General features: G+C 54.8%; 1 protein-coding gene across 1 annotated transcript; it reads left to right on the top strand.

Annotated features, from left to right (window-relative positions):
- Positions 1-52: 52 nt before the first annotated feature.
- BCL2L1 (BCL2 like 1) lies at positions 53-21,779 on the top strand. The gene is made up of 3 exons (XM_038750505.1): positions 53-140; positions 6,317-6,909; positions 21,537-21,779. Exons 2-3 carry the CDS (start codon positions 6,445-6,447, stop codon positions 21,672-21,674), a joined length of 603 nt encoding a protein of 200 aa, XP_038606433.1. The 5' UTR covers positions 53-140; positions 6,317-6,444; the 3' UTR covers positions 21,675-21,779.
- Positions 21,780-22,229: the final 450 nt, after the last annotated feature.

Here is a 22,229-nt window from a genome sequence, read left to right as displayed (position 1 = left end):
GGGGGAGGGCGGGGCGGGGGAAACTGAGTCCCGGCCGGACGCCGCCGTTGGAGGGGAGGGGGGAGGGGAAAGGTGTGTGGAGAGACGGAGCCGCTGGACCCCCGCGTGACTGACACTGACGACGACGCCCCCTCCCTCAGGTGAGAGCGCCGCCCCTCCCCCCCGCCACCCTCAGTTTCCCGCGCGGTGACTGGCGCGCGCCTCGGCCAATGGCGGGCCGGGGGGCCCCGGGTCCCGGCTCTCCGATTGGCTGGCGGCGGGCCGGGCCCGGGCTCGGGGGCGCCCCCCGGGGGCCGGGCGGGGGGGAGGTGGCCGGGGGAAGCCGTTGCTTAGCAACGCGGCGCCGGCCTGCGCGCGCCGTGGGGGGTGGGGCGCCCCGCCCCCCCGTCCTCGCGGCCCCGTGCGCGCGCGCGTGCCCGAGGTCAGGCGCGTGACCGCCCCGCGCACCTGCTGGCGCGCGCGCGCGCCCCGTCCAGCGCGACCCTCCAGGTAAGCGCTCACTACAGAGTTCGCCTCACGGGAGGCGCCCGGGGTAGCGCTCTCCCCGCGGTAAGCGCTCAGTACAGAGCCCTCCGCGCGGGCAGCGCCCACTACAGCGCTCGCCTCACGGGAAGCGTCCGCGATAGCCCTCTCCTCAGGGGAGTCCTCGGGATAGTGGTCTCCCCGCGGGGAGCGCTCACTACAGCGTTCGCCTCAGGGGAAGCGCTCACTATAGTGCTCGCCTCACGGGAAGCGCTCACTACAGCGCTCGCCTCACGGGAAGCGTCCGTGATAGCCCTCTCCTCACGGGAGTCCTCGGGATAGTGGTCTCCCCGCGGGGAGCGCTCACTACAGCGTTCGCCTCAGAGGAAGCGCTCACTATAATGCTCGCCTCACGGGAAGCGCTCACTACAGCGCTCGCCTCACGGGAAGCGTCCGTGATAGCCCTCTCCTCACGGGAGTCCTCGGGATAGTGGTCTCCCCGCGGGGAGCGCTCACTACAGTGGTCGCCTCACGGGCGGCGCTCACTATAGCGTTCGCCTCACGGGAACCCCCGGGTTAGTGCACTCCTCGAGGGAAGCGCTCACTACAGAGCCCTCCGCGCGAGAAGCGCCCACTACAGCGCTCGCCTCACGGGAAGCGTCCGTGATAGCCCTCTCCTCACGGGAGGCCTCGGGATAGTGGTCTCCCCGCGGGGAGCGCTCACTACAGCGTTCGCCTCAGGGGAAGCGCTCACTATAGCGCTCGCCTCACGGGAACCCCCGGGATAGCGCTCTCCCCGCGGTAAGCGCTCACTACAGAGCCCTCCGCGCGGGCAGCGCCCACTACAGCACTCGCCTCACGGCAAGCGTCCGTGATAGCACTCTCCTCACGGGAGTCCTCGGGATAGTGGTCTCCCCGCGGGGAGCGCTCACTACAGTGGTCGCCTCACGGGTGGCGCTCACTATAGCGTTCGCCTCACGGGAACCCCCGGGTTAGTGCACTCCTCGAGGGAAGCGCTCACTACAGAGCTCTCCGCGCGAGAAGCGCCCACTACAGCGCTCGCCTCACGGGAAGCGTCCGTGATACCCCTCTCCTCACGGGAGGCCTCGGGATAGTGGTCTCCCCGCGGGGAGCGCTCACTACAGCGCTCGCCTCACGGGAAGCGCTCACTACAGCGCTCGCCTCACGGGAATAGCACGGGTTAGTGCACTCCCCGAGGGAAGCGGTCACTACAGCGCTCGCCTCACGGGAAGCGTCCGTGATAGCCCTCTCCTCACGGGAGTCCTCGGGATAGTGGGCTCCCCGCGGGGAGCGCTCACGACAGCAATCGCCTCAGGGGAAGCGCTCACTATAGTGCTCGCCTCACGGGAAGCGCTCACTATAGTACTCGCCTCACGGGAAGCACTCACTATAGTACTCGCCTCACGGGAAGCGCCCGGGGTAGCGCTCTCCCCGCGGTAAGCGCTCACTACAGAGCCCTCCGCGCGGGCAGCGCCCACTACAGCGCTCGCCTCACGGGAAGCGTCCGTGATAGCACTCTCCTCACGGGAGTCCTCGGGATAGTGGTCTCCCCGCGGGGAGCGCTTACTACACCGCTCGCCTCACGGGAAGCGCTTACTACAGCGCTCGCCTCACGGGAATCCCCGGGATAGTGGTCTCCCCGAGGGAGGTGGCCACTACAGAGCCCTCCGCCCGGGAAGCGTCCGTGATACCCCTCTCCTCACGGGAGTCCTCGGGATAGTGGTCTCCCCGTGGGGAGCGCTCACTACAGCGTTCGCCTTACGGGTAGCGCTCACTATAGCGTTCGCCTCATGGGAAGCGCCCGGGGTAGCACACTCCCCGCGGTAAGCGCTCACTACAGAGCCCTCCGCGCGGGCAGCGCCCACTACAGCGCTCGCCTCACGGGAAGCGTCCGTGATACCACACTCCTCACGGGAGTCCTCGGGATAGTGGTCTCCTCTCGGGGAGCGCTCACTACAGCGTTCGCCTCAGTGGAAGCACTCACTATAGTGCTCGCCTCACGGGGAGCGCTCACTATAGCGCTCGCCTCACGGGAAGCGCCCGTGGTAGTGCTCTCCCCGCGGTAATCGTTCACTACAGAGCCCTCTGCGCGGGCAGCGCCCACTACAGCGCTTGCCTCACGGGAAGCATCCGTGATACCCCTCTCCTCACGGGAGGCCTCGGGATAGTGGTCTCCCCGCGGGAAGCACTCACTACACCGCTCTCCTCTCGGGAAGCGCCCACTACAGCGCTCTCCCCACGGGAAGCGCCTGGAATAGTGCTCTCCTCACGGGAGTCTTCGGGATAGCGCTCACTACAACACTCTCCGCACAGGAAGCGTTCACTACAGGGCTCTCCTCGCGGGAAGCGCCCACTACAGCGCTTTCCTCACGGGAGTCCTCGGGCTAGCGCTCTCTTCACGGTAACCCTCGGGATAGTACTCTTCTCCAGAGAAGCGCTCACTACAGCGTTCTCCTCACGGGAAGCACCCCGGATAGCGTTCTCCCCGGGAGAACCACTCACTACACCACTCTCCTCACGTGAAGCGCCCACTACAGCGCCCGCCTCACGGGAATCCCCAGGATAACACTCTCCTCGCGGGAAACCCTCACTACAGCAGTCTCCTCACGGGAAGCGCTCACTACAGCGCTCTCCTCGCGGGAATTCTCAGTGTAGTACTCTCCTCCCGGGAGTCCTCGGTGTAGCAGTCTCCTCGAGAGAAGCGCTCACTACAGCGTTCTCATGGGAGTTCTTGGGATAGGTCTGTCCTCAAAAGAAGCGCTCACTACAGCACTCGCCTCACAGAGGGCGCCCAGTATAGCGCTCTCTTCACGGGAATCCTCGGGAAAACGCTCTCCCTGCGCTAACCACTATCTTCCAGCGCTTAGAACAGTGCTTTGTATGTAGTAAGCGCTTAACAAATACCATCCTTATTATTATTATTACAGTGGTCTCCCCGCAGGAAGCGTTCACTACAGCGCTCTCCTCATGGGAAGCGCCCAGTACAGTGCTCTCCTCAAAGGAAGCGCACACTACAGCGCTGTCCTCCCGGGAAGCGCCCGGGATAGCGCTCTTCCCTAGGGAATCCTTCAGTATAGCACTCTCCTCACGGGAAGCGCTCAGTATAGCGCTACCAGGGGAACGTTCAGTACAGCGCTCTCCTCACAGGAAGCCCCCGGTATAGCGCTGTCCTCACGGGAAACCGCCCAGTACAGCGCTGTCCCGTGCAAAAGACAGCACTCTCCTCCCATTAAGCGCTCAGTACAGAACTCTCCTCACGGGAAGCGCTCAGTACAGCCAAACACTTTTCTAAGCGCTGGGGGGGAGACAGGGTCATCGGGTTGCCCCCCGTGGGGCTCGCAGCCCTTCATCCCCATTTGGCAGGTGAGGAAACTGAGGCCCAGGGAAGTGAAATGACTTGCCCAGGGTCACACGGCAGACGAGTGGCAGGGTCAGGATTAGAATCCACGACCCCTGACTCCCTTAGTGCTGTACTAAGCCCCTCCTCTCCTCTTCTCCCACTCATTCCCCTTTTCCTCCTCCCTCCGCCCCACCCCGCTCACATCCACATCCCTAATCCGATTTATTTCTATTTACGTCCATCTCCCCCTCTAGACTCTGAGCTTGTTATGGGCAGGAAATGTGTCTGTTTATTACTATAGTGGACTCTCCCAAGCGCTTAGTACACTGCACACGGTAAATATAATTGACGGATTGCTATTAACACCCGTCTCCCCTTCTACAGACTGTGAGCTTGTTATGGGCAGGGAATGTATCTGTTTATTGTTGTGATGTCCTCTCCCGAGCGCGTAGTACAGTGCTCTGCACACAGTAAGTGCTCAGTAAATACAATTGATGGGTTGCTGTTAATGTCCGTCTCCCCCTCTAGACTGAGCTTGTTATGGGCAGGGAATGCATCTGTTTATTGTTGTAGTGGACTCTCCCGAGCGCTCAGTACAGTGCTCTGCACACTGTAAGCGCTTAATAAACGCAACTGATGGATTTCTATTAACGTCCGTCTCCCCCTCTGTGAGCTCCTTCTGGGCAGGGAATGGTTCTGTTTTTTGTTCTTTTGGACTCTCCCAAGCGCTCAGTACAGCGCTCTACGCATGGTAAGCGCTCAATAAATGCTGTGGATGGATTTCTATTAATGTCCATCTCCCCCTCTAAACCGTGAGCTCCTTGTGGACAGGGAATGGGTCTGTTTATTATTGTATTGGACTCTCCCAACCGCTTAGTACAGTGCTCTGCCCACGGTATATTGATTTCTCTTCATGTCCGCCTCCCCCTCTAGACTGTCCGCTCCTTGTGGGCAGGGAATGGGTCTGTTTATTGTTGTATTGGACTCTCCCAACCGCTTAGTACAGTGCTCTGCACACGGTATATTGATTTCTCATGTCCGCCTGCCCCTCTAGACTGTCAGCTCCTTGTGGGCAGGGAATGGGTCTGTTTAATGTTGGATTGGACTCTCCCGGGCGCTCAGTACAGTGCTGTGCACACAGCACTCAAATACAATTGAATGAATGAAGGAATTGTTGTATTATCTTCTCCCCAGTGCTTAGTCTAGTGCACTAGCACACAGTCAGTGCTCAATAAATACAATTGAATGAATGAGTTGATCTATTGTCCTCTCCCCAGTGCTTAGTCCAGTACACTGCACAGTCAGCACTCAATAAATACGACTGATTGAAATAATAATAATAATGGCATTGTTAAACGCTTACTATGTGCAAAGCACTGTTCTAAGCGCTGGGGGGGATACAAGGTGATCAGATTGTCCCACGGGGGGGCTCACAGTCTTAATCCCCATTTTCCAGATGAGGTCACTGAGGCTCAGAGAAGTTAAGTGGCTTGCCCAAGGTCACACAGCAGACATGTGGCAGAGCCGGGATTCGAACCCATGACCTCTGACTCCAGAGCCCGGGCTCTTCCCACTGAGCCACACTGCTTCCCCATATGTTGCCAACTTGTACTTCCCAAGCGCTTAGTCCAGTGCTCTGCACACAGTAAAGCGCTCAATAAATACGATTGATTGAGTGCTTTGTCCATCATCATCATCATCAATCGTATTTATTGAGCGCCTACTGTGTGCAGAGCACTGGACTAAGCGCTTGGGAAGTCCAAGTTGGCAACATCTAGAGGCGGTCCCTACCCAACAGTGGGCTCACAGTCTAAAAGGGGGAGACGGAGAACAAAACCAAACATACTAACAAAGTAAAATAAATAGAATAGATATGTACAAGTAAAATAAATAAATAGAGTAATAAATACGTACAAACATATATACAGGTGCTGTGGGGAAGGGAAGGAGGTAAGATGGGGGGATGGAGAGGGGGACACACAGTAAGAGCTCAATAAATATGATTGAATGTAAATAAATAAATAGAGTAATAAATATGTACAAACATACATACATATATACAGGTGCTGTGGGGAAGGGAAGGAGGTAAGATGGGGGGGATGGAGAGGGGGCACACAGTAAGAGCTCAATAAATACGATTGAATGAATGAATGGATGGTCATGGGTTCAAATCCCGGCTCCACCACTCCTCAGCCGGGTGACCTGACTTCTCCGCACCTCGGTTCCCTCATCTGTACAATGGGGGGGGGGTGAAGACCGTGAGCCCCCCGTGGGACAACCCGATCACCCCGTAACCTCCCCAGCGCTTAGAACAGTGCGTTGCACACAGTAAGCGCCTAATAAATGCCATCATCATCATTATTATTACCGTAATTACCATATTCTTATTACCGTAATTACCATCCATCACCCTTATTATTACCGTAATTGCCGCGAGTCGCAGCAGCGGTAACAAGGACCACAACTGTTGTTGTTGTTTTTGCGGCGGTGTAGATCCCGCGTCGACGCCCCGGAGAAAATAGAAGAAAGCGAGGAGGGGGGGGGGGGCAGGAGGAGCCCCCCCCGGCCGCCCCCTCCCCCCGAGCCGGCCCCGACCTCACCATGGACGCCCCGGCCTGAAGATGTCCCTGCGCAACCACGACCTGGTGAGAGACTTCGTCTCCTACAAGCTGGCCCAGCGCGGGCACAACTGGGGCCGGCTGGTGGACCCGGAGGCCCCGGACACGGAGGCCACGGGGGCCGAGGGAGGCCGGGCGCCGGCGGAGGCCGACGAGGCCGTGCGGCGGACCCTGAGGGAGGCCGGCGACGAGTTCGAGGTGCGGTACCGGCGGGCGTTCAGCGACCTGGCCTGGCAGCTGCACATCACGCCGGCCACGGCCTACCAGAGCTTCGAGCAGGTGGTCAACGAGCTGTTCCGCGACGGCATCAACTGGGGCCGCGTGGTGGCCTTCTTCGCCTTCGGCGGGGCCCTCTGCGTGGAGAGCGCCGACAAGGAGATGGGCCCCCTCGTCGGGCGCATCGGCCGCTGGATGGCCACCTACCTCGACAGCCGCCTCGACCCCTGGATCCGAGACAACGGAGGCTGGGTGAGGCGGGGGCGCGCGGGCGGGCCACACCGGGGGGCTGCCGGGGGGAGGGGGCGGCCCGCGCTCAGACTCACGCGCCGCTTGCCGCTGATCGGCCACTGCGGCCACCCCGAAAAGGCCTGCCTGGCTTTCACAGATCGGCTTCCCCGGCCTTCACAGACCGGCCTCTCTGGCCCTCACGGAAGGCCTCCCCAACCGTCATAAATCGGCCTCCCCAGCCCTCAGAAAGAGGCCTCCCGGGACAGACCGGACTCTCCGGCCCTCACATACTGTTATCCCTGATCCTCACAAATCGGCCTCCACAGCCCGTCCTCTCCGGCCCTCACAAACCCTCGTCCCTGATCCTCACAAATCTCCCTCTCCGGCCCTCACAGACTGTCGTCCCCGATCCTCACAAATCAGCCTCCGCAGCCCGTCCTCTCCGGCCCTCACAAACTCTTGTCCCTGATCCTCACAAATCTCCCTCTCCGGCCCTCACAGACTGTCGTCCCTGATCCTCACAAATCGGCCTCTCCGGCCCTCACAGACCGTCGTCCCCGATCCTCACAAATCGGCCTTCACAGACCGGCCTCACAGACCGTCGTCCCTGATCCTCACAAACCGGCCTCTCCAGCCCTCACAGACTCTCGTCCCCGATCCTCACAAATCGGCCTTCACAGTCCGGCCTCTCCGGCCCTCACAGACTGTCGTCCCCGACCCTCACAAACGAGCCTTCACAGGCCGGCCTCTCCAGCCCTCACAGACTGTCGTCCCCAATCCTCACAAATCGGCCTTCACTGACCGGCCTCACAGACTGTCGTCCCCGATCCTCACAAATCGGCCTCCGCAGCCCGTCCTCTCCGGCCCTCACAAACTGTCGTCCCTGATCCTCACAGTCCGGCCTCTCCAGCCGTCACAGACTGTCGTCCCCGACCCTCACAAACGGGCCTTCACAGGCCGGCCTCTCCGGCCCTCACAGACTGTCGTCCCCGATCCTCACTAATCGGCCTTCACAGACCGGCCTCACAGACTGTCGTCCCTGATCCTCACAGCCCGGCCTCTCCGGCCCTCACAGACTCTCGTCCCTGATCCTCACAAACCGGCCTTCACAGCCCGGCCTCTCCGGCCCTCACAGACTGTCGTCCCTGATCCTCACAAATCGGCCTCTCCGGCCCTCACAGACTGTCGTCCCCGATCTTCACAAATCGGCCTTCACAGGCCGGCGTCTCCGGCCCTCACAGACTGTCGTCCCCGATCCTCACAAACCGGCCTCTCCGGCCCTCACAGGCTCTTGTCCCTGATCCTCACAAACGGGCCTTCACAGGCCGGCCTCTCCGGCCCTCACAGACTGTCGTCCCCGATCCTCACAAATCGGCCTTCACAGACCGGCCTCACAGACTGTCGTCCCTGATCCTCACAAACCGGCCTCTCCGGCCCTCACAGGCTCTCGTCCCCGATCCTCACAAACTGGCCTTCACAGACCGGCCTCTTCGGCCCTCACAGACTGTCGTCCCCGATCCTCACAAATCGGCCTCCGCAGCCCATCCTCTTCGGCCCTCACAAACCCCCATCCCTGATCCTCACAAATCTCCCTCTCCGGCCCTCACAAACTGTCGTCCCCGATCCTCACAAATTGGCCTTCACAGGCCGGCCTCTCCGGCCTTCACAGACTGTCATCCCCGATCCTCACAAACCGGCCTCTCCGGCCCTCACAGTCCAGCCTCCTGGACCCCCACAGACGTCCCATTGGGAGCTACCTGGGTCTGAGCAGATATTGATGATAGATAAATGGCAGGGTGGGATGAAGAGCTCGCGTTGTGCTAAGCCCTCAGGGACGGAAGAGAAGCCATGACGGAACCAGAACCGCCCCAGTCCCGTCTGTCAGTCTGTCAGAGCCGTACTTATTGACCATTTCCTGTGAGCAGAGCACTGGACTAAGCGCTCAGCAGTGTCCAGGACAACGGAATGGGTAGACACGTTCCCTGCCCGCAACGGGCTGATAGTCTATCAGTCCGTCAGTGGTATTTATTGAGTGCTTAGTCTGTGCAGAGCACTGGACTGAGCACTTGGGAGCACCCACTAATCAATCCATCCGTCCATGGTATTTATTGAGCACCTGTGATGCACAGAGTGAGCATTCAGTGGGATCGATTGAGCGCTTACCGTGCTCAGGGCACTGTACTAAGCTCTTGGGAGAGTCCAGTAATCCATCAGTTGTATGTATTGAGTGCTTACCGTCTGCAGAACACCGTACTAAGCGTTTGGGAGAGTCCAATAATCAGTCAGTGGTATTTACTGAGTGATTACCAACTGTCGGACACTGTACTAAGCGCTTGGGAGAGTCCAATAATCTGTCAGTGGTATTTACTGAGCGATTACCATCTGTGGGACACTGTATGAAGCGCTTGGGAGAGTCCAGTAATCCATCAGTGGTATTTATTGAGCGATTACCATCTGTGAGACACTGTACTAAGCGCCTGGGAGAGTCCAGTAATCAATCAGTCAATCCATCAATCGTATTTATCGAGCGCTCACTGCATGCAGAGCACTGTACTAAGCGCTCGGGAGAGTCCAGTACAATAGAACAGACACATTCCCTCCCCTCAAGGAGCTGACAGTCGAGGCAGGGAGATGGACATTAAATTGAAATAAATTCTGGATCTGAACACAAGTTCTGGGCGAGGTTGAGGATGGGGGGGGATATCAAGGGCTTAAAGTGCGTACTATGTGCTGAACGCTGCAGTAGAAACAAGACAGTCTCCCCCACAGGGATAGAATGATAATAGTAGCGCTTACTATGTGCTGTGCACTGAGAGACTTATAAACTAATCTGAGCGGGACTCGATACTGTTCTGCGTTGACTGTGTGTTAAATGCTGGGCTAAACTCTGGGGGAGATACAAGCTTCAGCGCTGGCTATGTGCTAAGCGTTGGGCCAAGATCTGGGGGAGATACAAGCCTCAGCGCTGGCTATGTGCTAAGCGTTGGGCCAAAATCTGGGGGAGATGCAAGCTTCGCATCGACTGTGTGCTAAGAGTTGGGCTGAGACCTGAGGGAGGTACAAGCTTCAGTGTTTGACTGTGTGCTAAACGCTGGGCTAAGATCTGAGAGAGATACGAGCTTCGCGTCGACTGTGTGCTAAGAGTTGGACTGAGACCTGAGGGAGGTACAAGCTTCAGTGTTGACTGTGTGCTAAGCGTTGGGCTAAAATCTGAGGAAGATAGAAGCTAATCTGGTCAGAATCGGTCCTATCCCGCGTGGACTATGTGCTGAGCGTTGCTGTAGAGGCGATTCATTCAGTTGGGACTGCGTTAGCGGCGTTTGACTATGTGCTGAGCGTTGCTGTAGAGGCGATTCATTCAGTTGGGACTGCGTTAGCGGCGTTTGACTATGTGCTAAGCACTGGGCCAAGCCCTGGGGGAGATGCAAGCTAATCAGGTCGACTCGATCCTTTTCGGCATTCATTCATTCAGTCGGTCGTATTTATTGAGCGCTTACCATGTGCGGAGCACTGTACTAAGCCCTTGGGAGAGGACAGTCCGACGACACGGCATTGACTATGTGCTGAGCGCTGCGGTGGAGGCGGTTCAATCAGGTGGTATAAGGTTCCCGATCCAAGAGGGGAGGACAGGCGTATGACAGTCCATCCCCATTCCCACGGTGGGATTTGGGAAGCAGGCGCTCACTACGTGCCGAATCCTGGGGCGGACACCGGGCGATCAACCCAGGCCCCATCTAAGGGGGAGGGAGGGCCCGCGCCGCAGACCCATTGTACAGAAGGGGAAGCTGAGGCCCACAGAAGGGAAGTGACCGGCCCAAGGCCACGCAGCAGAAGAATTAGAACCCAGGTCCTCCTGACTCTAGAAGGACCTTTCTAGACTGGGAGCCCGTTGTTGGGTCGGGACCGTCTCTATGTGTTGCGGACTTGTACTTCCCAAGCGCTTAGTACGGTGCTCTGCACACAGTAAGCGCTCAATAAATACGATTGAATGAATGAATGACTCCCAGGCCCCCGGGCTCGAACCATTAGGCCGTGCTGCTTCCCTAAATCTCCATTTTACAGAAGACAAATCTGGGGTCTCTCCCCCTAAAACCCCCCGGCCTAGCCCCAACTTTGCCTGTCTCCACCTGTGTGTCTCTCCCTATCTCTTTGTGTCTCTGTCTCTCTGTGCCCGTCTCACTCCATCTCTGTCTTTGTCTCTGTGTGTCTCTGTGCCTCTGCTTCCCCTTGTCTCTTTCTGTCTCTGTGTGTTTCTGCCTCTCTTTGTCTCTGTCTCTCAGTCTGTCTCTGTCTCTACCTTTGTGTCTCTGTGCCTGCCTCTGCCTCTCTCAGTTTGGGTCCATCTCTGTCTCTGTCTCAATTCGTCTCTGTATTTTTGCGTCTGCCTCTGTTCTGCCTCCCTCAGTCCGTGTCCGTGAGCCCGTTGTCGGGTAGGGACCGTCTCTGTATGTTGCCGACGTGAACTTCCCAAGCGCTTAGCACAGTACTCTGCACACAGTAAGCGCTCAATAGATACGATTGAATGAATGAATGAATCTCTGTTTGTCTCTGTCAGTCTCTGTCCTGGTCCCTGTCTCTGTCTAGATTTTTTTTTATGGCATTTGTTAAGTGCTTACTATGTGCCAAGCACTGTTCTCTGTATCTCTGTGTCTGTCTCTCTCAGTGTGTGCCCATCTCTGTTTGTCTCTCTGTCTCTGTGTCATTTTGTCTCTATAACCTCTGTGGCTGTTTCTGTCTCTCAGCCTGTGAACATCTCTGTCTCTGTATCTGTGTCTCTTTGTCTCTGCCTCTGTGTCTCTCTGTGTCTTTTTGTCTATAACTTCTGTGTCTGTTTCTGTGTCTCAGCCTGTGAACATCTCTGTATCTGTCTCTTTGTCTCTGTGTCTCTTTGTCTCTGTCTCTGTGTTTCTCTGTGTCATTTTGTCTCTATAACCTCTGTGTCTGTTTCTGTCTCAGCCTGTGAACATCTCTGTATCTGTGTCTCTTTGTCTCTGTGTCTCTTTCTGTGTCTGTCTATAACCTCTGTGTCTGTTTCTGTCTCTCAGCCTGTGAATATCTCTGTATCTGTCTCTGTCTCTCTGTCTCTGTGTCTCTGTCTCCATAACCTGTCTGTTTCTGTCTCTCTGCCTGTGTCCGTGAGCCCGTTGTCGGGTAGGGACCGTCTCTGTATGTTGCCGACGTGAACTTCCCAAGCGCTTAGTACAGTCCTTTGCGCACAGTAAGCGCTCAATAAATACGATTGAATGAATGAGTGAATCTCTGTCTCTGCCCTGTCTCTGTCAGTCTCTGTCTTGGTCCCTGTCTCTGTCTAGATTTTTTTATGGCATTTGTTAAGTGCTTACTATGTGCCAAGCACTGTTCTCTGTATCTCTGTGTCTGTCTCTGTCTCTCAGTCTGTGCCCATCTCTGTTTGTCTCTCTGTCTCTGTGTCATTTTGTCTCTATAACCTCTGTTTCTGTCTCTCAGCCTGTGAACATCTCTGTCTCTGTATCTGTGTCTCTCTGTCTCTGTGTCTCTCTGTGTCATTTTGTCTCTGTGTCTCTCTGTGTCATTTTGTCTCTATAACCTCTGTGTCTGTTTCTGTCTCTCGGCCTCTGAACATCTCTGTCTCTGTATTTGTGTCTCTTTGTCTCTGTGTCATTTTGTCTCTATAACCTCTGTGTTTCTGTCTCTCAGCCTGTGAACATCTCTGTCTCTATCTGTGTCTCTTTGTCTCTGTCTCTGTCATTTTGTCTCTATAACCTCTGTGTCTGTTTCTGTCTCTCAGCCTGTGAACATCTCTGTCTCTTTGTCTCTTTTTCTCTGTCTCTTTGTCTCTGTGTCATTTTGTCTCTATAACCTCTGTGTCTGTTTCTGTCTCTCAGCCTGTGAACATCCATCTCTGTATCTGTGTCTCTTTGTCTCTGTCTCTGTGTCTGTCATTTTGTCTCTATAACCTCTGTGTCTGTTTCTGTCTCTCAGCCTGTGAACATCTCTGTATCTGTGTCTCTTTGTCTCTGTCTCTGTATCTGTGTCTCTTTGTCTCTGTGTCATTTTGTCTCTATAACCTCTGTGTCCGTTTCTGTCTCTCAGCCTGTGAACATCTCTGTCTCTGTATCTGTGTCTCTTTGTCTCTTTCTCTGTCTCTGTGTCATTTTGTCTCTATAACCTCTGTCTGTTTGTCTCTCAGCCTGTGAACATCTCTGTCTCTGTATCTGTGTCTCTTTGTCTCTGTCTCTGTGTCTCTGTCATTTTGTCTCTATAACCTCTGTGTCTGTTTCTGTCTCTCAGCCTGTGAACATCTCTGTATCTGTGTCTCTTTGTCTCTGTCTCTGTGTCTCTTTCTGTGTCTGTCTAGAACCTCTGTGTCTGTTTCTGTCTCTCTCAGCCTGTGAACATCTCTGTATCTGTCTCTGTGTCTCTCTGTCTCTGTGTCTCTGTCTGTCTCCATAACCTGTCTGTTTCTGTCTCTCAGCCGGTGAACATCTCTGTCTCCCTGTCTTTTTGTCTCTCTATCGTTGTCTCTGCATGTGTCTGTCTTTGTCTCTGTGTCCCTATTTGTCTCGATCTCTGTGTCTGTTTCTGTCTCTCTCAGCCCATCTCTGTCGTCTGTCTCTGCCTCTGTCTTTGTCTCTGTCCTTGTCTCTGATTGTCTCTGTATCCTCATATCTGTCTCTACGTCTGCTTCTGTCTCTCTCAGCCTGTGTCCATCTCTGTCTCTGTCTCTGTTTGTCTCTGTATCTCTGTGTCCGTCTCTTTCAGTCCATGCCCATCTCTGTCTCTGCCTCCTTGTCTTTCTGTCTCTGTGCCGGTCTTTGTCTCTTCCTCCACGTCTCCCTGTCTCTGGGCCCGTTTCTGTCTCTGCCTGTGCCCACCTCTGTCTCTGCCCGGCCCCGCGCCCGTCTCTGCCACCGCGTGTCTCACCGCGGAGTCTAACTCGAATCCAAGGAAACTGCAGGGACGAGGGAGGCGGGGAGGGAGGAAGGAAAAGAAAGGAAGGAAGGAAAGATGGAAGGAAGGGAGGGAAGCCGGGAAGGAGGAAGCCAAGCCGGCCCCAGGAATGCCCTCCCCCCTCTCCCTGCCCAATTCATTCATTCATTCATTCATTCAATCGTATTTATTGAGCGCTTACTGTGCAGAGCAGTGTACTAAGCGCTTTGGAAGTACAAGTCAGCCCAGTATTTGTCCAGATGCTGTGAGGACCATCCGGATTCCTCGTAGAGCCCGGGCCTGGGAGCCAGAAGGTCCTGGGTTCGAATCCCAGCCCCACCCCCGTCTGCTCTGTGACCCTGGGCCGGTCACTTCCCTTCTTCAAGAGAAGCAGCGTGGCTCAGTGGAAAGAGCCCGGGCTTTGGAGTCAGGGGTCGTGGGTTCAAATCCCGGCTCTGCCGTTTGTCAGCCGTGTGACTTGGGGTAAGTCATTTCACTTCTCTGGGCCTCAGTTCCCTCATCTGTAAAACGGGGATTAATATTGTGAGCCCCACAAGGGACAACCTGATCACCTTGTAACCTCCCAAGCGCTTAGAACAGTGCATTGCACATAGTAAGCGCTTAATAAATGCCGTCATTATTATTATCATTATGTCTGCCATGTGACCTTGGGCTAGTCATTTCACTTCTCTGAGCCTCAGTTACCTCATCTGTAAAATGGGGATTAAGACTGTGAGCCCCACGTGGGTTCACCTTGTTCACCCTGTAACCTCCCCAGCGCTTAGAACAGTGCTTTGCACATAGTAAGCGCTTAACAAATGCCGTCATTATTATTATTCTCTGGGCCTCCTCTGACAAATGGGGATGGAGCCCGGGAGCCCCACACGGGGCAGGGAATGGGTCCGACCCAATTGGCTCGTATCCACCCCGGCGCTTAGAACAGTGCTGGGCGCAGAGTAAGCGCTTAACAAATACCATCATTATTATGATGATGATTGGAGGGCTCTGTACTGAGCACCTAGGAGAGTCCGGGAGCAGCCAGGAGACGCCGCTTGGCCCAGAGCGAGCATCTGGCGGTGTCTACCCTCCATTTCCAGGGTAACGGGGATGGCCGGGGTACCCCGGCAGGCCCGGCACACGGTCCGGGGGGTGGCAGGGAGGGGTCCCCACCCACCCTGGCATCCCCGATAACCGCCCCCGGCCCCGTTATCTTCCCGGGCCAACCACTTCCTCTTCTGAAAAACAGGAGCGGCAGCCCTCGGGCCCCGGCTTCTGCCCCCGCACCCGAACCCCGACCCTAAAATAATAATAATGATGGCATTAATTAAGCGCTCACTATGTGCAAAGCACTGTTCTAAGCGCTGGGGAGGTTACAAGGTGATCGGGTTGGCTCACAGTCTTCATCCCCACTTTACAGATGAGGTCACCGAGGCCCAGAGAAGCGACTTGCCCAGAGTCACCCAGCTGACAAGTGGCGGAGCGGGGATTTGAACCCACGACCTCTGACTCCAAAGCCCGGGCCCTTTCCACTGAGCCACGCTGCTAAAATCCGAGTCATCCCCCCGCCCCCGGGGGAGGGGGCGATAACCGGGCTCCCCCCCACAGTCTTCCCCAGGAGTGGCTGGGCCCGGGCCGGGGGAGGGGGGGGAAACTGAGGCACCGGGAGGGACCGTGAGTCAGCGAGTGACGGGGCAAGAGTGTGGCACGGCGCTGATTAGGAGGCGGTGACGTCAGCCCCCCTCACCCCAGCGGTTTCCGTCCATCTTCCCGGTCCCCAAAATAACCCGGCCCTGAAGGGACGGCCCAGCCCGAGAGCGGGCAGGGGTAGGGCACGGAGCTGACTCAGTTTACCTCTCCGCTCCCCCAAGCTTGAGGAAGAGACTGGCAGTGCGGCCTAGTAGGGAGAGCCCGGGCCTGGGAGACGGAGGCCCTGGGTTCTCATCCCGGATCCGCCGCTTGTCCGCCGGGTGACCTTGGCCCAGTCATTCATTCATTCATTCAATCATATTTATTGAGCGCTTACTGTGTGCAGAGCACTGTACTAAGCGACTGAGTGACTTTGGGCAAGTCACTTAACTTCTCTGTGCCTCAGTTACCTCATCTGTAAAAATGGGGATTAAGACTGTGAGCCCCACGTGGGACAACCTGATCCCCTTGTAAACTCCCCAGCGCTTAGAACAGTGCTTTGCACATAGTAAGCGCTTAATAAATGCCATTATTATGATTATGATTATTATTATTATTACTAAGCGCTTGGGAAGTACAAGTTGGCAACAAGTTGGCCCAGTCACTTCCGCTGGGCCTCGGCTCCCTCCTCTGCTGTTGGGTAGGGACCGTCCCTATGTGTTGCCAGCTTGTACTTCCCAAGCGCTTAGTACAGTGCTCTGCACACAGTAAGCGCTCAATAAATACGATTGAATGAATGAATGAATGGAAAACCGGGATGAGGACCGGGAGCCCCACGGGGGACTGGGATTGGGTCCAGCCTGATTCTGTTGGATCTCCCCCAGCGCTTAGCACAGTGCCAGACACACAGCAGCATGGCTTAGCGGAAAGAGCCATGGGCTTGGGAGTCAAAGGTCATGGGTTCCAATTCATTCAATCTTTATTGAGCTCTTACTGTGTGCAGAGCACTGTACTAAGCATTTATCCCAGCTCCGCCACTTGTCAGCTGGGTGACTTTGGGCAAGTCCCTTCAATCAGTCAATCAATCAATCATATTTATTGAGCGCTTACTGTGTGCAGAGCACTGTACTAAGCGCTTGGGAAGTACAAGTTGGCAACATATACGATTGAATGAATGAATGTGTATGGAAGCTGGGGGATTTTATAAATATATTTATAAATATTTATAATCAAGTAATATAATGCAATTATATATATGGGTATATGCAAATATTCTCTGATACTATTAATATATTTGTAAATATAATGATATAATGCAATTAATGTAACGCAGTTTTATATAACTGAGAAGCAGCGTGGCTGAGTGGGTTTGGGAGTCAGAGGTCGTGGGTTCTAATCCTGACTCTGCCGCTTGTCAGCTGTGGGACTTTGAGCAAGTCCCTTCACTTCTCTGGGCCTCAGTTCCCTCATCCGTCAAATGGGGATGAAGACTGTGAGCCCCACCGGGGACAACCTTGATTACCTTGTATCCTCCCCAGTGCTTAGAACAGTGCGTGGCACATAGTAAGCGCTTAACAAATCCCAATATCATTATTATAATAATAATGCTAATGATGGTATTTGTTAAGCGCTTACTATGTGCAAAGCACTGTTCTTAAGCGCTGGATTATTACTATAACATAAATATGCTATTATTATAACATAAATATGCATGAATATTCATTGAATTTATACATATTTATAAGTATTTTATATATGATCATTAATAATTAATCAATCATATTTATTGAGCGCTTACTGTGTGCAGAGCACTGTACTAAGCGCTTGGGAAGTACAAGTTGGCAACATATAGAGACAGTCCCTACCCAACAGTTGGCTCACAATCTAAAAGACTGGGCTCACAGTCTAAGTTTAATAATGCAGTTTTATGACCCAAAAATACGTATCAATCCCCCAACCTGATGACCTTGTATCCCCCAAGCGCTTAGAACAGTGCTTTGCACATAGTAAGCGCTTAACAAATACCATCATTATTATTATTATCAATATTCAGTTTATGACTTATAAATTTAAATAAAAGTGACTCATGAATTTAAGTAGAAGTGAATTGTTAAGCTATAAATTCTACTAACAAAAATTATACATTGATAAACGGAAATATTTCTAAATGTTTATGCCTGTGACCTTATGACTATATAGGAAGACGTTTTGTATCACTCTTGAGAATATGTTAAACCTTGTATCCCCCCCAGCGCTTAGAACAGTGCTTTGCACATAGTAAGCGCTTAACAAATGCCATCATCATTATTATTATTATTATATAGGTATTTACAGAGATATTTATAAATGAATCATTTTATTTATTGGTATTGATGTCTGCCCCGCGCCCTCTAGACCGTGAGCTGGTTGTGGGCAGGGAATGTCGCTGTTCCTTGTTTGATGGGCCTTTCCCGAGCGCTTAGTACAGTGCTCTCCCCCTCCTACCCCTCTCCAACCCCCGCCTTACCTCCTTCCCTTCCCCACAGCACCTGTATAGATGTATATACGTTTGTACGTATTTATTACTCTATAGGTCCTTCTGAAGAGAAGCAGCGTGGCTCAGTGGAAAGAGCCCGGGCTTTGGAGTCAGAGGTCATGGGTTCGAATCCCGGCTCCGCCACATGTCTGCTGCGTGACCTTGGGCAAGTCACTTCTCTGAGCCTCAGTTAGCTCATCTGTCAAATGGGGATTAAGACTGTGAGCCCCACGTGGGACAACTTGATCACCTTGTACCCCCCCCAGCGCTTAGAACAGTGCTCTGCACATAGTAAGCGCTTAACAAATGCCATTATTATTATTATTATTATTTATTTATTTTACTTGTACATATCTATTCTATTTATTTTATTATAGAATAATAATAAATTCCGCTCCTCCGCCGCTAATCTCCTCACCGTACCTCGCTCTCGCCTGTCCCGCCATCGACCCCCGGCCCACGTCAACCCCCGGGCCCGGAATGCCCCCAATCCCTCTGCCCATCCGCCAAGCTCGCTCTCTTCCTCCCTTCAAGGCCCTGCTGAGAGCTCACCTCCTCCAGGAGGCCTTCCCGGACTGAGCCCCTTCCTTCCTCTCCCCCTCGTCCCCCTCTCCATCCCCCCGTCTTACCTCCTTCCCTTCCCCACAGCACCTGTATATATGTATATATGTTTGTACATATTTATTACTCTATTTATTTATTTATTTTATTTGTACATATCTATTCTGTTTATTTTTATTTTGTTAGTATGTTTGGTTTTGTTCTCTGTCTCCCCCTTTTAGACTGTGAGCCCACTGTTGGGTAGGGACTGTCTCTATATGTTGCCAATTTGGACTTCCCAAGCGCTTAGTACAGTCCTCTGCACATAGTAAGCGCTCAATAAATACGATCGATTGATTGATTGATTTTATTTTGTTAACATGTTTGGTTTTGTTCTCCGTCTCCCCCTTCTAGCCTGTGAGCCCACTGTGGGGTAGGGCCCGTCTCTCGATGTTGCCAACTTGGACTTCCCAAGCGCCTAGTACAGTGCCCCGCACACAGTAAGCGCTCAATAAATACGATTGATTGATCTGCCCACAGGCAGCGCCCAGTAAGTAGGATTGAATGAATGACAGACGGCAGGGCCGCCCGCCACGGCGCGTGACGTCACTGACGTCGCGAGGGCGGCGGCCGTGACGCTATTCGCGGTAACCATGGCGACCGGGCGCTTTTTTTTCCTTAGGGGCGGGGGCCGCTTGGTTCGCGGGGACGTCAGTCACCGCGGTTGCCAGGAAACCAGGCCCCGCCCCCCACTTCCGTTGCCATAACAAAAGGACTGGGCGTCGGCCGCGGGAGGCCGGAAGTCCCCGCCCCTCCCACGGGGGGGAGCAAGAGAGCGCGTTGTCCCCAAAGTCTCGCGAGACTTGAGCCCTCCCCCCCCCCCCCCCCCCCCCATCTCTAGGCTTAGCCCCCACCGTGACTGGCTGGAGAAATGGCCGCCGCGCGCATGCGCGCGCGCTCCCGATGCCGCTTCCGGCCGGGGGGGGGGCGCGATGCAGCCTGGCGGCAGCTCCGTCAGTACGACGTCACCTCCCCGCTATATTCATTCATTCATTCACTCATTCAATCGTATTTATTGAGCGCTTCCTGTGTGCAGAGCACTGTACTAAGCGCTTGGGAAGTACAAGTTGGCAACAAATAGAGACAGTCCCTACCGAACAGTGGGCTCACAGTCTAAAAGTGGGCTCACAGTGTGTCTCCCTCAGGGCTTGGCCCAGTGTTTAGCACATAGTGCTTAACACTGGGAGAGTGGCGTGGCCTAGTAATAATAATAATAATGACATTTATTAAGCGTTTACTATGTGCAAAGCACTGTTCTAAGCGCTGGGGAGGTTACAAGGTGATCAGGTTATCCCACGGGGGGGCTCACAGTCTTAATCCCCATTTTCCAGACGAGGTCACTGAGGCCCAGAGAAGTGAAGTGACTTGCCCAAAGTCACACAGCTGACAACTGGCAGAGCTGGGATTCAAACCCATGACCTCTGACTTCAAAGCCCACGCTCTTCCCGCTCAGCCACGCTGCTTCTCCAGTAGATAGAGCCCAAGCCTGGGAGTCGGAAGGACCTGAGTTCTAATCCTGACTCCGCCCCTTGTCGGCTCTGTGACTTTCATTCAGTCGTATTTATTGAGCGCTTACCGTGTGCAGAGCACTTCTGGCCAGTCACTTGACTTCAGCACTTAGAACACTACTTTGCACATAGTAAGCGCCCAATAAATGCCATCATTATTATTATTATTCTTTGGGCCTCAGTTCCCTCATCAGGAAAATGGGGAGTAAGACTGTGAGCCCCACATGGGACCACCTGATTACCTTAGGTGTACCCCAGTGCTTAGGGCGGCGTTTGGCACGTAGCAAGCGCTTAATATATGCCACTATTTCAATCAATCCATCGATCGTATTTATTGAGCGCTTACTGTGTGCAGAGCACTGTACTAAGCGCTTGGGAAGTACAAGTTGGCAACATATAGAGACAGACCCTACCCAACAGAGACAGTCCCTACCCAACTATTATTCTTTGGGCCTCAGTTCCCTCATCAGGAAAATGGGGGTTAAGACTGTGAACCCCACATGGGACCACCTGATTGCCTTGGATGTACCCCAGTGCTTAGGGCGGCGCTTGGCACGTAGCAAGCGCTAAATATATGCCACTATTTCAATCAATCAATCGTATTGAGCACTTACTGCGTGCAGAGCACTGTACTAAGCGCTTAGGAAGTACAAGTTGGCAACATATAGAGACGGTCCGTACCCAACAGTGACAGTCCCTACCCAACTATTATTCTTTGGGCCTCAGTTCCTTCATCAGGAAAATGGGGAGTAAGACTGTGAGCCCCACAGGGGACCACCTGATTGCCTTGGATGTAACCCAGTGCTTAGGGCGGCGCTTGGCACGTAGCAAGCGCTTAACAAATGCCACTATTTCAATCAATCAATCAATTGTATTTATTGAGCGCTTACTGTGTGCAGAGCACTGTACTAAGCGCTTGGGAAGTACAAGTTGGCAACATAGAGAGACAGTCCCTACCCAACAGAGACAGTCCCTACCCAACTATTATTCTTTGGACCTCAGTTCCCTCATCAGGAAAATGGGGAGTAAGACTGTGAGCCCCACATGGGACCACCTGATTACCTTAGATGTACCCCAGTGCTTAGGGCGGCGCTTGGCACATAGCAAGCGCTTAATAAATGCCACTATTATTCTTTGGGCCTCAGTTCCCTCATCAGGAAAATGGGGAGTAAGACTGTGAGCCCCACATGGGACCACCTGATTGCCTTGGATGTAACCCGGTGCTTAAAGCGGTGCTTGACACGTAGCAAGCACTTAACAAATGCCGTTATTATTATTATCATTATTATTATTTATAATCGTGGCCTGGGCCAGGCCTGGCGGGAGAGGCAGGTTCTGGGGGTCACCACCCTGGAGCTTTGCCGTTGCCGAGCTGTAGTGGACAGAGAGTGGACATCCTGTGCCCCCGGGGGCCCGGCCGCAGGCGGTGAGGGCGGTGGGACCCCCCTGACTGACCCGGGCGCCGGCCCCCGCCGTGTCCCCCGCTGCAGGACACGTTCGTGGAGCTGTACGGCAACGACGCGGCCGCCCAGAGCCGGAAGGAACAGGAGCGCTTCAACCGCTGGCTGCTCACCGGCTTCACCGTGGCCGCCGTCCTGCTGCTCGGCTCCCTGTTCGCCCGCAAGTGACCGCGGACCCCAACGCCCTGCCTGCAAGCGAGAGCATCCCCCCCCACCCCTCCCCGCAGCAGATGTCGGGAAAAGGAACCGGCGGCTCTCCCCTCACGTTAGCGCGGTGGCTCTCCCCTCGGGGAGGGGCAGCCGGGCCCCGGCCCATCTCCCCTCGAGGTGGGAGTCCGACGGCTCTCCCCTCGGGTAGGGACGATCCGGCCCCCCAGCTCTCCCCTCGGGGAGGGACTTGTTAGCCCGTCAGCTCTCCCCTCGGGGAGGGTCACTCCGGCGTGGCAGCTCTCCCCTCCGGGAGGGACATGTCAGCCCGGTGGCTCTCCCCTCGGGGAGGGACATGTTAGCCCGTCAGCTCTCCCCTCAGGGAGGGTCACCCCGGTCTGGCAGCTCTCCCCTCGGGGAGGGACATGTCAGCCCGGTGGCTCTCCCCTTGGGGAGGGACACGTTAGCCCGGTGGCTCTCCCCTCAGGGAGGGACACCTTAGCCTGTCGGCTCTCCCCTCAGGGAAGGTCACCGCAACCCATCAAGTCTCCCCTCAGGGAGGGACACCCGGACCCA

Source organism: Tachyglossus aculeatus, chromosome 8 (genome assembly GCF_015852505.1).
Source record: "Tachyglossus aculeatus isolate mTacAcu1 chromosome 8, mTacAcu1.pri, whole genome shotgun sequence".
Taxonomy (NCBI): domain Eukaryota; kingdom Metazoa; phylum Chordata; class Mammalia; order Monotremata; family Tachyglossidae; genus Tachyglossus; species Tachyglossus aculeatus.
This window is presented reverse-complemented; position numbering and strand designations above follow the sequence as displayed.